This window comes from Lithobates pipiens, unplaced genomic scaffold (assembly GCF_037356315.1).
Source record: "Lithobates pipiens isolate NorthernLeopardFrog02 unplaced genomic scaffold, aLitPip1_a1.2 Scaffold_30, whole genome shotgun sequence".
Lineage (NCBI taxonomy): Eukaryota > Metazoa > Chordata > Amphibia > Anura > Ranidae > Lithobates > Lithobates pipiens.
In genome coordinates, this window is record NW_027507791.1 from 35,310,168 (window position 1) to 35,323,253 (window position 13,086).

Below are 13,086 nucleotides of genomic sequence, written 5' to 3' on the forward strand. Positions count from 1 at the left end.
AACATGGGGACAAGGTGCTTTGGGGTGGGGGGGCCGCTGGGCCCCCCTTCCCCAAAGCACCCCCCATGTTGAGGGCACACGGCCTGGTACGGCTCAGGAGGGGGGCCTTTGGGGAAGGCCCCCCTTCCCCAAAGCACCCCCCCATGTTGAGGGCCCACGGCCTGGTACGGCTCAGGAGGGGGGGGTGCTTTTTCGGTGTAGGGCTTCCCCTTTAATTCCATACCAGGTGACGGGGCCTTCGGCGGCAACACTGACTTCCTTCGCTAGTTCCGTCTACCTGGAGCCGCATTCAAAATTAACGGACTTTTCTCTCCATGTGTGAGCAAGTCTGTTCATTTCAAAAGTCTGGCCATAGTCTGGCGGTTTGTCCGCCGCACCTAGTCCGCCCGAAAAGTCCGGTCGTGTGTGGGCTGGTCCGCTCGTTTTTAAGTCCGGCGGACCTCTGCTTCAAAGTCCGGAGGTTTGTCCGCCGGACTAACTCCACCGGATAGTCTGATCGTGTGTACGCGGCATAATGATGTATTGACTGATCTTTCTAACAATCTTTTGACTGTTCTACCTCTCCAATCTAAGCATTGAAAGTGTGATCTCTGTAATTTACAGTTGTGTTGAGATGTCAATAACCCCAATCTTTTTGGATAAACATCTGGTAATGAGCAGTGTGTTTGTTTGTGTGTCAGGAACATGTGCATTTTGTGAGCATTTTGTGACATGCAGCAATGTGAACCAAGCTTTAGATTGGAGTGGTGCATGAATGAAAATACTTTTCAAGAGTGCCTTGACTAGAAAAAGGTTGTGAAATGCTTTCCTACACTAACATGTGCACCTGCTGGGCACACTATATGAACTGCATGAATAAATACAAAGCTTCCTCTGATTGGCTGAGGTGGAGAGATGGGTAGATGATGTCATGATGTGGAATGGAATGTTCAAGTCCCATAGCCAGAACAAAGCGCTGTGTAGAGTTTATACAGAGCACTTGGGCCAGCATGGAGCAAACAAATTCATTAACGTAAAGCTGGAGATTAGCTTTAAGGTTTGACCCTTTGGGTATCTATACCACAACATTTATATTTTATTTATAAAATGAACAATATATTTTGTTTTTGTGCACTACATTTTTTTTACTGAAAATATGTTTGATAAACTGTTGCCTTCAGAATATATATAATGTGTGGGAATTTTAAACAATCTTTAGGCCTAAAATGTACCATTAATGGTTGTGGCCCTATGACCGAGACAACTGTGGAGCACATAAACATGCGACAAGACTTAATACATAAAATAGACCTGAGGTGTGCCTTGGTCATCTGGCCGGTATGGCAATAAAAGGGGCATACCCAAGATAAGTAATGAATGATTGTGGAGAGGAATGTGCTGAGAAGTGCCCTGAAAAGGGAGAAAAGGGGGGAGGGTATCACGCACTGGAACTGACAAGGAGCATGGGCGAGTGATCTGCTTAAATACCCCCCGGGGTCCTCCCATAAATTCAGGCCACCATACTGGCTTTCGTATTTAACATGTATGAAAAACAAATATGCAAAAACAGCCCTGGCAGTGAAAGGGTTAATACCCCAAGATCTAACATGGCTGGTATATTATTGATATATGTTCCATACAATCAGTCAGAACACAATATTAATCAGATCACCTCTATATATTTATATACGGTCAGAATATGGGGACCTCTACCAGGGCCGTCTTTAACCACTTCAGCCCTGGAAAGAATTTACCCCCTTCCTGACCAAGCCATTTTTTGTGATACGGCACTGCGTCACTTTAAGTGACAATTGCGCAGTCGGGCGACGTTGTACCCAAACAAAATGTATGTCCTTTTTTTCCCCACAAATAGATCTTTCTTTTGGTGGTATTTGATCACCTCTGTGGTTTTTATATTTTGTGTGCTATAAACAAAAAAAGAGCAACAATTTTGAAAAAAAGCAATATTTTTTACTTTTTGCTATAATAAATATCCCAAAAAAAGTAAAGAAAAATAATTCCTTCTTTAGTTTAGGCCAATATGTATTCTGCTACATATTTTTGTTAAACAAAATCCAAATTAGCGTATATTGATTAGTTTGCACAAAAGTTATTGCACCTACAAAATATGGGATAAATTCATGGCATTTTTATTATTATTTTTTTGTAGTAATGACAGTGATCTGCCAATTTTAGTGGGGCTGCGACATTGCAGCGGACAAATTGGACAGTTTTGACACTTTTTTTGGGACCATATAAAATGCACTGATTACTGTATAAATAACACTGGCAGGGAAGAGGTTAACACTAGTGGTGATTAAGGGGTTAAATGTGTTCCCTGAGAGGTGTTTCTAACTGCATGGGGGCTGGGCTGACTGGAGGAGGAGAGAGATCGCTGTTTCTAATCACGAGGAACAGACAATCTCACTCTATTTCCCTGACAGAACGGGGATCTGTTTGTTTACACTGGCAGATCCCCATTCTACCTCTCTCTGGAGCGATCGCAGGTGGACCGGCTGGCTGGCTCCCTCTGCTAGTGAATTGGCACAGATTGTCATGTACGCACCCAATATACAATGATGGCGATTCACGCAGCCAAACCAACCTGCCCCCGTACAACTGCGGCAGCTGGTCGGCAAGCAGTTATTAACTATACTGACTATGCTGAGACCCCATGATGACTGCATAGACTATTTTCTGGAAAAGGTGAACTTGGTCTTTAACATTGTGCACATCTCTGCAAAGGAAACAAACTGCTACACAATATTTTTGTACAAATAAAACAGATATAACAAATCACTTCCAATGATACATTTGATATTTTTAGGGTTTACATTCACTTTCCATTATTATATCCTCCATTCCAATGTGCACTGTGCAGTAAAAACTGATTTCCTAAAACAAGGTTGTTTCCTTGTAATCTAATATCAGTTTTCAGATAGAAATATTTTAGTAGTTAGGAGACGGGACATGGCGTTCCAGAGAAAGGGGGAGGAGTAATGTGGTCACATGGTTTACAGTCCATAAAAAAACATTATTAAAAATCCTATCTATACTGTTAAAATAAATACAAATTCTGATCGGACGGTGAGGATTTGTTTGAAAATGGGAAGAAGAGCAAATCTGCCAAAGAGAAAAGGAGAGAAGAAAGATAGTGGTGAGGAGTGCGGTGTATGTGTACTGTGTTTATCACTGACAATGGAGGGACACTTGGGATAATTGGTGTCAATCATTATTTTGGGATAATTGGTGTCAATCATTATTTTGGGATAATTGGTGTCAATCATTATTTTATCACATTGTTGTCTGAAAACACAAAGTCCTGTTACCTGTCTCTGTGATCTCATCCAGAACCGACAATAAATTAGGATGAGGATGATCTTTCTGTAGCGCATAGAGACATTCCCAGAGTCCAATCACAGCTTCTCTTCCCAGATCCCGAATATCTTGTAACAAGGTGTGAGAGAAGGAAGACGGGTCTTTTTCCATTGATTGGTATTTCTGGAAAATATAACTTATTATTGTTTCATATCTGCTGTTAAAATGTAACTTTATTTTTTTGGATAAATACATAAAATTATTCTGGGTGCTTTGAACACTTCATTCAGAAAATAACATTTTGTTACAAGGAAGTTATACTGAGTACCGCTGACACATGCCTGAACTCTTCCTGACCATTGTGTGCTTTTGCATTTCTCCCATCACAATTGGATGCAATAGGACACTACCAGAGCTGCAAGTGTTCTGTCAGATATGGTGATCCATCAGATTTAGTAATGGAAGTGATGTTTTGTTGCGGCCATCTTGCTACACCCCACACTCCTCCACAGTAAGAATACAGTGAGAAGGCGGAAAGCGGACATCTTTATACACCCACCGGATTCTTGCATTACACAATTATTTTTAACTGTTAACTCAGCTTATATAGTCAAATTAAGTATTTTGAAATCCGTCTGAATGTTTACATATTGAAAAAAAAATAAAAATCAGCAGAGCGCCTGGTGATCTCACATGTTTGCTAATATGATAGAACACCACTGATTAGAAAAATCAACATCAAAACAGTCTGACGGATTTCAAAATACTCAATTTGACTATATAAGCTGAGTTTACTTGTAAAAATAAGATGTCCTCTTGCCGATTTCTCACTGTATCCTTACTGTGGACAAGTGTGGGGTGTACCAAGATGGCGGCGACAGAACATTACTCCTGTTACTAAATCTGACGGGTCGCCATATCTGACTGAAAACACAGGCAAGAGAGACAACAGATCAGAATCATACCATTCACCAGGGCAGGACTTAGGGTGGTGGGGGCCCCTGGGCTTTAGTCCCTTTCGGGCCCTACCTTCTATACATTATTGTATTTATTGGCGTATAACACGCGCCGGCGTATAACATGCACCCCGAGTTTAGGAGGGAATTTTAAGGAAAAAAACTTTTAGGAGGGAAGTTTAAGGAAAAAAAACTTACATTTAAATGCCCATCAATGCAGCCTTATCAGTGCCCATCTGCAGCCTTGCCCATCCATCTGTGGCCTTGTCAGTGTCATTCGCAGCCTTGTCAGTGTAGCCTTGTCATTTGCAGCCTTGCCCCAGTATCATTTGCAGCCTTGTCATTGCAGTCTTGAAGTTTAAAAATGGCGGATCCTCTCGGCGGCTCTCAGGTCCTCTCGCAGTCCTGAGCAGAGCCGAGAGTAGCCGAGTGTACTCAGCTTGTTTCACGGTCACGCCCAGTCCCTGTGTTATGTCCATCATAGGGCAGGACTGGGCGTGACTGTGAGTGGAGCGGAGCCGAGTACACTCAGCTATGTATCTCGGCGGGGCCCCCTATTGGGTGGGGCCCATGGGCTTGAACCCAGTCAAGCCCAATGGTAAGTCCTGCCCTGCCATTCACTACAGGGGGTGATAATGGGATTAAAAACATATATTTAACTACATTGCAAGACCAATAGCAAAATTATGGCCACAGCGGGGATCAGCTGTCCTGACTGTAGTCATATGATGACCAGCCGGACAAGCTGCTCATGCGCACCCTCGGGAGGCACACAGCACAGCAATTGAACCAACACAACACTTCTCCAATCTAGGTAAAGAGCCCATGAGGTAAGCTTTTTACCACATGATCAGTTCACAGCCAATAACATGGTAACCAGTAAGTGCTGTTTATCTGCTTTCTTCTATTTGCACATACAGGTGTGAGTAGAGGAGAGCCAATCAGTGGCTCTGATGGAAGGGGGGGTCTGCAATGATAACCAGCGCATTGATTATCAGTGCAGACCAATCAGTGATGCCCATCAGTGGCCCACCAGTGCCTGGCAGTAATGCCAATCAATGCCCATAAGGGATGTCAATCCATTCCCATCAGTAATGCCAGTCAGTGCCTCATCAGTGCTGCCCATCAGTGCCACTAAACAGTGCCCCCATCAGTGCCCATCATTGCTGCTCATCAGTGCCAATCATTGCTGTCCATCAGTGCCCATAACTGTCACCTGTCAGAGCCCATCAGTGCTGCATATCAGTGCTGCTTATTCGTGCCCATCAGTGCTGCATATTAGTGCCTCCTCGTTAGTGCCACCTCATCAGTGCCCATCAGTGAAGGAGTTGAACTTATTTCCAAAATTTTATAACAAAAACAAAGAAAAACATTTATTTTTTCTAAATTTGGGGTATTTCTTTATTTGTAGCGAGTGGTGATCAAATACCACCAAAAGAAAGCTCTATGTGTGGAAAAAAAATAAAAATGTCATATGATTAGTGTTCAATGACAGTGTAATTGTCACTCAAAGTGTGACAGTGCTGAAAGCTGAAAATTGGCCTGGGCAGGAAGGGGGTGAAAGTACCCAATATTGAAGTGGTTAAAGAACTTTATCTCAACATTTCATATTTCTGATATGTGCCTGCTGTACCAGGTAACTGTGTTAAACAGTATCTCATTCTTTTTATTGCTTTCTTTGTGTGGAATACCAGGTGATCCTGCCAGTCCCCCTGTTTCCTATTTCAAACTGACCACTCTAGGCATTAGAGCACATTTTCCCGGCTTTGTTCTAGCTGTGCTGGAAGAACAGCCTGCCTGTCCTCCAATGGCCAAGACTTGTGCTGATTCCCCCTCACAGCAATTTACTGGGAAGATCAGTGTCCTGTTGTTTCTCCACCCCCACCTCCTTAAAGCCGAGTACCACCGGTGGAAAAAATATATATAAAGGACACTAACCTGTCCAGGGAGCCCGCTATGTTAGCACTCCAACTGATCTTTGGATCAACTCCTGGGTGCTACCGCTGCCATTCTTGGTAAGTGAAACCAGGCAGTGAAGACTTTCAGCTTCACTTCTGGTTCCCTACTGCGCATGCACGAGTCATGCTGCATGTTATGATTGGTCCCTGATGTATTCTTGGACCTGTGTGTCTCCCAGAAGTCAGCAGGGAAAAGGAGGATTTGCCGGACATTGTGTAGATCGCGTAAATGTGCACTGATTTCCCTGGAAGTGGGAGCAGATAGCGGGATTTGACAGGTATCTGCTCCCCCCTTCCCCCTGAAAGGTGCCAAATGTGACACCGGAGAGGGAGGAATCCAAACAGCGAAAGTTCCATTTCTGGGCGGAACTCGGCTTTACACTCCTTATGCAGCGGGGAACAGAGGTTATGGGAAAAAATATTTGTGATGTATTTTATATGTATACACAAACGCTTTGCCTTTCATTTCTATTTAAACTGAATGGATTGTTTTACAAGGTGATGGTTCACAAAACACTTTAAGGGCAATTTAATATAAAATATTTTAAAATATGGGACGTGGTCAGATGTAGGCGAGGCAGCAAGCGTTTCATCAGAGCTCCGTCTATCCTGCACTCATCCAGTCCTTAGGAGCAGTTTTGCCCATGTTCAGAGCACACATCCAGGCCGGGGTCAGTGCCCTCATCCCAGGGATGCCCTCATCAGCTGCCAAGGGGGCTTGGAAGGTGCAGAAGAAGCAGAACTTGACCCGCTCTATGAGAGACATGGAGATTGGGTCCGCCTCCGCCATCTTGTCTTCTTGGTCAGCAGATCAGCACGCCAAACAGAACGCTGCAAGGATGGAGCGGGGGGGGGGGGGCGCGGCAGAGCAATTCACTGAGGGAGATCTTCCTGATGATCCGGCACTCTCAGCAGAGCATGAAGCAATCACCAGACCCATCCTGGAGGCCATAAGTGCGAGCAAGGCGGAACTTATTGAGCGGATAGACCACCTCTCTAAAGAATGCACTCTGATCAGCACGACCTAAATAAGATTCGGGGAAGGCTGACAATAGTGGAGGAGAAAGTCTCTGAGGTGGAAGATACTTCGCACTCCCATGACACCCACCTGTCGGAACTACGTGATCTGGTAGGATCCCTCTCAGTGGCTTTGCTATGGGGTGTGGGGGGTGCAGGTCGCACCCGAGTGACACCTACCAGTGGGTGACACCAGGTTTAGACTGGCACTTGCACTCACATTGAGAGTTGCACTACGTATCCCTCCTTCCCTTCCGAAATATCACCAGCTCCACGTGATGTGTGGGCAGAGTGGGGGAGGAAGGAGTGAGGCAGAGACAGTGGTGCCCAGGGTCCAACCATCCCAGAACACAGAACTAGCAAGCTGATCCCAGTTTCAATTAAAGGTGGAAGTTGTGAGCTGACACATACCTGTGGGAGGGTAGAAGAGAGTTGTGTTAGATAGTGCTGAGCGGAAGTGCAATACTTAATCCAATATGAATACTTTATCCAAGATGATAGTTGCCAATGCAATCCCTGCCTGTGCAAACTCCTGCCATTATTATTATTAAACAGGTTTTATATAGTTCCAACAGTTTGCTCAGCACTTTACAACATGAGGGCAGACATTACAGTTACATTACAATTTGGTACAAGAGGAATCAGAGGGCCCTGCTAATTAGAGATTACAATCTAAAAAGGAAGGGGCAATTGATATAAAAGGTAATAGCTGTGGGGGATGAGCTGATGGAGGAAGTAAAACGGTGTTAGTTAGAAGCAGGATAGGCTTCTTTGAAGAGAAGGGTTTTCAGGGATTGTCTAAAGATGGATAGATTAGGGGACAGTCGTACAGATTGGGGTAGAGAGCATGGGAGGAGGTGACAAAGGAGCTAGAGAGCAGGAGGTCTTGGGATTACCGAAGAGAGCGGCTTGGTTGGTATTTTGGGACTAGGTTTGTGAAGTAACTAGGGGCAGAGTTATGGATGGCTTTGTAAATTATTGTTAGTACTTTGAATTTTTTTCATTGGGTGAGTGGAAGCCAGTGCAGGGATTGGCAGAGAGGGGTGGAGGACACTGAATGGCTGGTAAGGTGGATGAGTCTGGCAGCGGCATTCATTATGGACTAAAGGGGGGATAGTCAATGTAAAGGTAATCCAACGAGGAGGGATTTGCAGTAGTTGAGGCGAGAGATGACCAGGGAGTGAATTAGAAGCTTGGTGGTGTCATTAGTTTAAAAGGGGCGTATTCTGGAAATGTTGCGGAGGCTAAGGCGGCATGATTTGGGCAGGGCTTATATGTGGGCCTGAAAGGACAGTTCGAAGTCTAAGATTACCCCTAGCACTCTGGCATGTGGGGACGGACAAATAGATGTGCCATTGATCTTCACAGAGAAGTCAGGCGCAGGGGCACGTGAGGGAGGAAATAATAAGAGCTCGGTTTTAGATAGATTAAGTTTGAGGAAGTGGTGTGACATCCAAGCTGATATGTCTGTTAGTAAATCAGTGATGCATGAGGATATTGATGGGGTGAGCTGAGGGGCAGAGAGATAGATTTGGGTGTCATCAGCATATAAATGGTAGTGAAAGCCATGGGAGTCTATCAGCTGACCCAGGGAGGATGTGTAGATCGAGAAGAGTAGAGGTCCAAGGACAGAACCTTGGGGGACCCCAACAGAAAGGGGAGTTGGAGAAGAGGAAGTGGAGTTGTAAGTGACACTGAAGGTGCGATGAGATAGATAAGATTCAAACCAACGGAGAGTGCAGCCATGGAGACCAAGCAAATTGAGTTTTTTGAGGAGGAGGGGGTGGTCAACTGTATCAAAGACAGCAGAAAGGTCCAAGAGTAAGAGTATGGAATAATGACTGTTGGTTTTGGCTGTTAGTAAATCGTTAGTGAGTTTTAGGAGGCCAGTTTCTGTGGAGTGCTGTGGGTGAAATCCAGACTGAAGGAGGTTATTTTCAATGAGCTGGTTGCTCAGTCAGTTGTAGACTAAACATTCAAGTAGTTTGGAGGCAAAATGGAGTAAAGAGATGGGTCTTAAGTTAAGATTGGTGGGGTCTGAGGCCTTTTTTGGTATTGGAGTGACTAGTGCATGTTTTAGAGGGTTGTGGAAGATGCCAGTAGAGAGAGAGAGGTTGAAGATATGAGTTAAGGAGTGTAGGATTGAGTCAGATGGTGACCGTAGTATTTGAGAAGGAACGGGATCCAGTGGGCAGGAGTTTAGGTGGGCATTAGAAAAAAGTTTAGTGACTTCCTCTATAGTAGTTGTGTCAAAAGAGGAAATTATTGATTGTACAGGAGGACAAGGAGTGTAAGGTGAGGGAGATGTCTGTAGAGATCTCAAGACGAAACGTCTCAATCTTATTTTTGAAGTGATAAGCAATCTCCTGGGCTGTGAGTAAGTTAGTGGGTGGGGGTAATGGAGGATGAAGAGTGGTAAAGGTAGAAAAGAGTTGACAGGGACTGCGTGAGAGGGTGTTAATGAGAGTGATAAAGTAGGTCTGTTTGGCAGCGTGCAAGCAGGAATTGTATTTTTGGAGGGCAGATTTATATTGGCTGAAATCTTGCTGTGACTTAGTTTTACGCCACAGACGCTCAAGAGCACAGCTACTTTTTTGAGGCTTCTGGTATTGTCTGCCTGCCAGGGTTGTAGCGGTGGGGGCCTGATTCTGTGCATAGTGAGGGGGCGAAGGTATCCAGGGTGGAGGACAGTGAACTGTTGTAGACAGAAGTAGCCAAGTTGGGGCTGGACAAGGATGAGATTTTGTCGTAGAGACAATCTGTAGCAGAGAAATTAAGAGAAGGGTTAAGGTGGCGAAGGTTGGGGGTGTGGCCAAGAGCAGCATGTGAGTGGACGTGTCTCACAGAGCTCCCTGTAGATATCCTGTCAACGATCCTTCTCCCGACCGACCCGGGGCTAATACCGGGCACCGGAACACACTGATGCCTCCGGGAACCCAGGCACCATCTGGACCCTCCGCCCACTACGGACTCGCCATGCCGGCCCGAAAACAGCAGAAGGGAGAAGAGAGCCTCTCACAAGATAACCAAAATGGCGCTGCATTGCCCCAGCGTGCACGAGGGGACAGGAAAGATCAGGGTAAGACGCTTCCTAAACCACCCAAAGCCCAGGGGAAGGATATGGTGTATTATGCACAAAAACTGAATGGCGTGGAGGGAACCCGGGCGGATGAAGTGCTGGATGCTACTCCCGCTATCTTTAACACACAGCAGACGGGGGAATCCTCTAGCCAGGCACAGCAGTCGGTGGAAGAGCAACCTACCCCAGAGACATGTGGTGGAGAAAGGGGATGACGCTGAGCAACCCACTCTTGCTGACATACTAAGAGCGGTGCAAAAATGTACTGCCTCAGTGCAGACACTGCAGGAGCACTTTGGTGGCTTAAAGGAGGAGGTGGGACTGATCAGACATGACATGCAGAAAATCAGAGAGCGCACGACGGCGGTGGAGGGTCAGATCAGTGAGGTGGAGGATAGGATGGTGCCCATGGTCAGAGAACTGCAGATCACTGCCAGAACTGCAAACGCCAATGAACTTAAACATGAGGACATTGAGAATCGCCTGAGAAGGAGCAACATCCGTATTGTAGGATTGCCAGAAAAGACGGAAGGCAGAGACCCTACTGAATTTGTGGAAAACTGGCTGCTGGAGGTGTTCGGCCGTGAGGCATTTACTCCTTTTTACTCAATTGAGAGGGCGCACCGGGTCCCTCTCAGGCCCTTACCACGGGCCATCCGCCGCGCACCATGCTGGCTAAACTACTCAATTATAAGGAAAAAGAGATCATACTGCTCTTGGCCAGGGAGAAGCGAAATATTCAGTATAATGGTGCGAGAGTCTCCTTTTACACCGATTTCTCCACGAAAGTTCAGAGGCGCAGAGCGAAATTTGGGGATGTGAAAAGAAGGCTGCAACGTCTGGGAGCCAACTACGCCATGCTATACCCTGCCAAGCTCCGCGTGATAGCGGGGGGCCAGGCACAATTCTTTGAATCTGCTGCAGAAGTTTCTGCGTGGTTGGAGGCGAATGAACATCTCCTTTGCCAAGAAGGAGGAAATGAGGAGAAAGCAGACTGATCCTACGAAGCATTTGACTGTGACCCCTAAAGGAACCCTGTGGATTACAAAGTTCCTACTTAAGGGCTCTCAGGACTATTGGCTGCTTTCAGGCCATAAGCATGTTTCGGTCGGGAGACATATTTACCGTATTTGCAGAATATGAGCACACACCAAGTTTTCAATGCGATTAGCCCTACGGTTGGAGCACAACCTATCTGGTGAGACATTGGTCACTGTATGCCTGTTGCAACAGAGGCCGGTATGGGTTTTTGTTTACACCCAAAGGTTCTTTTTTGTTCCTATACTGAAATTTTCGCTCCTGCGCGGAGCAAGGAGCAATCAAAACAGCATTATGGACAGATCACAAAGATGAGTGCAACGGGTCAAGCCCGGCAGAGGGAATACCACACAGTATTTGAGCGGGAGGGCTCGGGTCCAGATATCATTTACAGTCAAGGGTACTCTCTGCTCTCTGAGACATTCCGGGACTGCACTTCATGGTATCCCTGAAAAGGGGACAGGAGGGGGCCCTGGGTGTGTAAGAACTGGGTATATCGAGCAAATTATAATATGTTTCTAAGGGATAGTGATCTATTCTGTAATACTCATTCTGTTTATATGACATGATGGCGTGTACTCCCATAATCTCATGGAACGTGAGGGGCCTTGGGGATCCCCTCAAGCGTACTATGGTTTCCACAGCCATTAGAAAACATCTTCTGGGTATTTGTGTGCTGCAGGAGACCCACCTGACGCCAGACACAGTGTCGTGTTTTGGGTTTGCATGGGCGGGGTGGACGTACCATTCCACTCGCACCTCATATTCTAGGGGGTGGGTGTAATGGTGCATCGTACCCTCGACTTTCAGATGATCGATTTTGTGGTTGATCAGGAGGGGAGATATGTATTTTTGTTGTGTAGAGTTTCGCAGTTACAATTTATTCCGGCAGCAGCGTATATACCCCCCCATTCAGTCCCATGGTTTTACGTGCCCTGTTAACGTTCCAATTGGCAAACCCCGGTACTCCATTGGTTGTGGTGGGTGATTTAATGGAATCATAGACCCAAGTTTGGATAAACACCCTCCTCCTCCAGGGGGCCACAATAAGAACATAACGGCCTTGGCAAGGTTTATGGGGGAGGTGGGGTGGACAGACCCGTGGAGACATAGGAACCCAACCGAAAGACAATTTTCATGCTTCTTTAAGACATATTCTTCTTTATCTAGAATTGACCTGTGCCTGTGCTCGGCCTCAGAGTCTTAGTATGTAGAAAATGTACAGTACCTAACTAGAAGTATCTCTGATCACTCCCCTTTGTTGGTTCACATAACGGTTAAACCAGCCTCCACTTTGCAGAGTGCCCCATGGAAGCTTAATGCCTTCTGGTTGAATCTTCTCTCTCCCACCAACACAATTGAAACAGACATTGTGGCTTACTGTCAGAGGCATGCAGAGTATCCTGATTTGAATGCCGCCTGGGACGCTTTTAAAGCTTTCCTGCAGGGGCTGTTTATAACTGAGGTCAATACCATTAAGCACAATACGTCTGCCCAGAGGGAACAAGCTGACCGGTTAGTAAGACGCCTGGAGGCGGAGTACATTGCTGACTCGGGTGGGACCACCCGGGAAGCATGGATAGCTGCACAGGATGCCATTAATAGAATGGACGCCTCCAAAGCGAATCAAAAAAGGTTTTTTAACAAATTGGCTTTTTATGAGGAGGGTGAGCAGACCAGCAAGCTCTTGGCTTTGCGCAACAAATGAGGTAGGTTGGTTAATACCCCTGATCTGGTGGTG

At 45.9% G+C, this 13,086-nt stretch overlaps 2 protein-coding genes across 2 annotated transcripts in view; both read right to left on the reverse strand.

Moving 5' to 3' along the window:
• LOC143942631 (NACHT, LRR and PYD domains-containing protein 12-like) overlaps positions 1 to 13,086 on the reverse strand; it is a 1,996,551-nt gene that overhangs the window by 259,413 nt on the left and 1,724,052 nt on the right. The window lies entirely within an intron of this gene.
• The window catches only part of LOC143943386 (NACHT, LRR and PYD domains-containing protein 3-like), a 243,417-nt gene that overhangs the window by 178,912 nt on the left and 51,419 nt on the right, over positions 1 to 13,086 (reverse strand). The window contains exon 3 of the mRNA XM_077465120.1: positions 3,309 to 3,480. Coding sequence (XP_077321246.1) covers positions 3,309 to 3,480 — 172 coding nt within the window. The remainder of the gene's footprint in view (positions 1 to 3,308; positions 3,481 to 13,086) is intronic.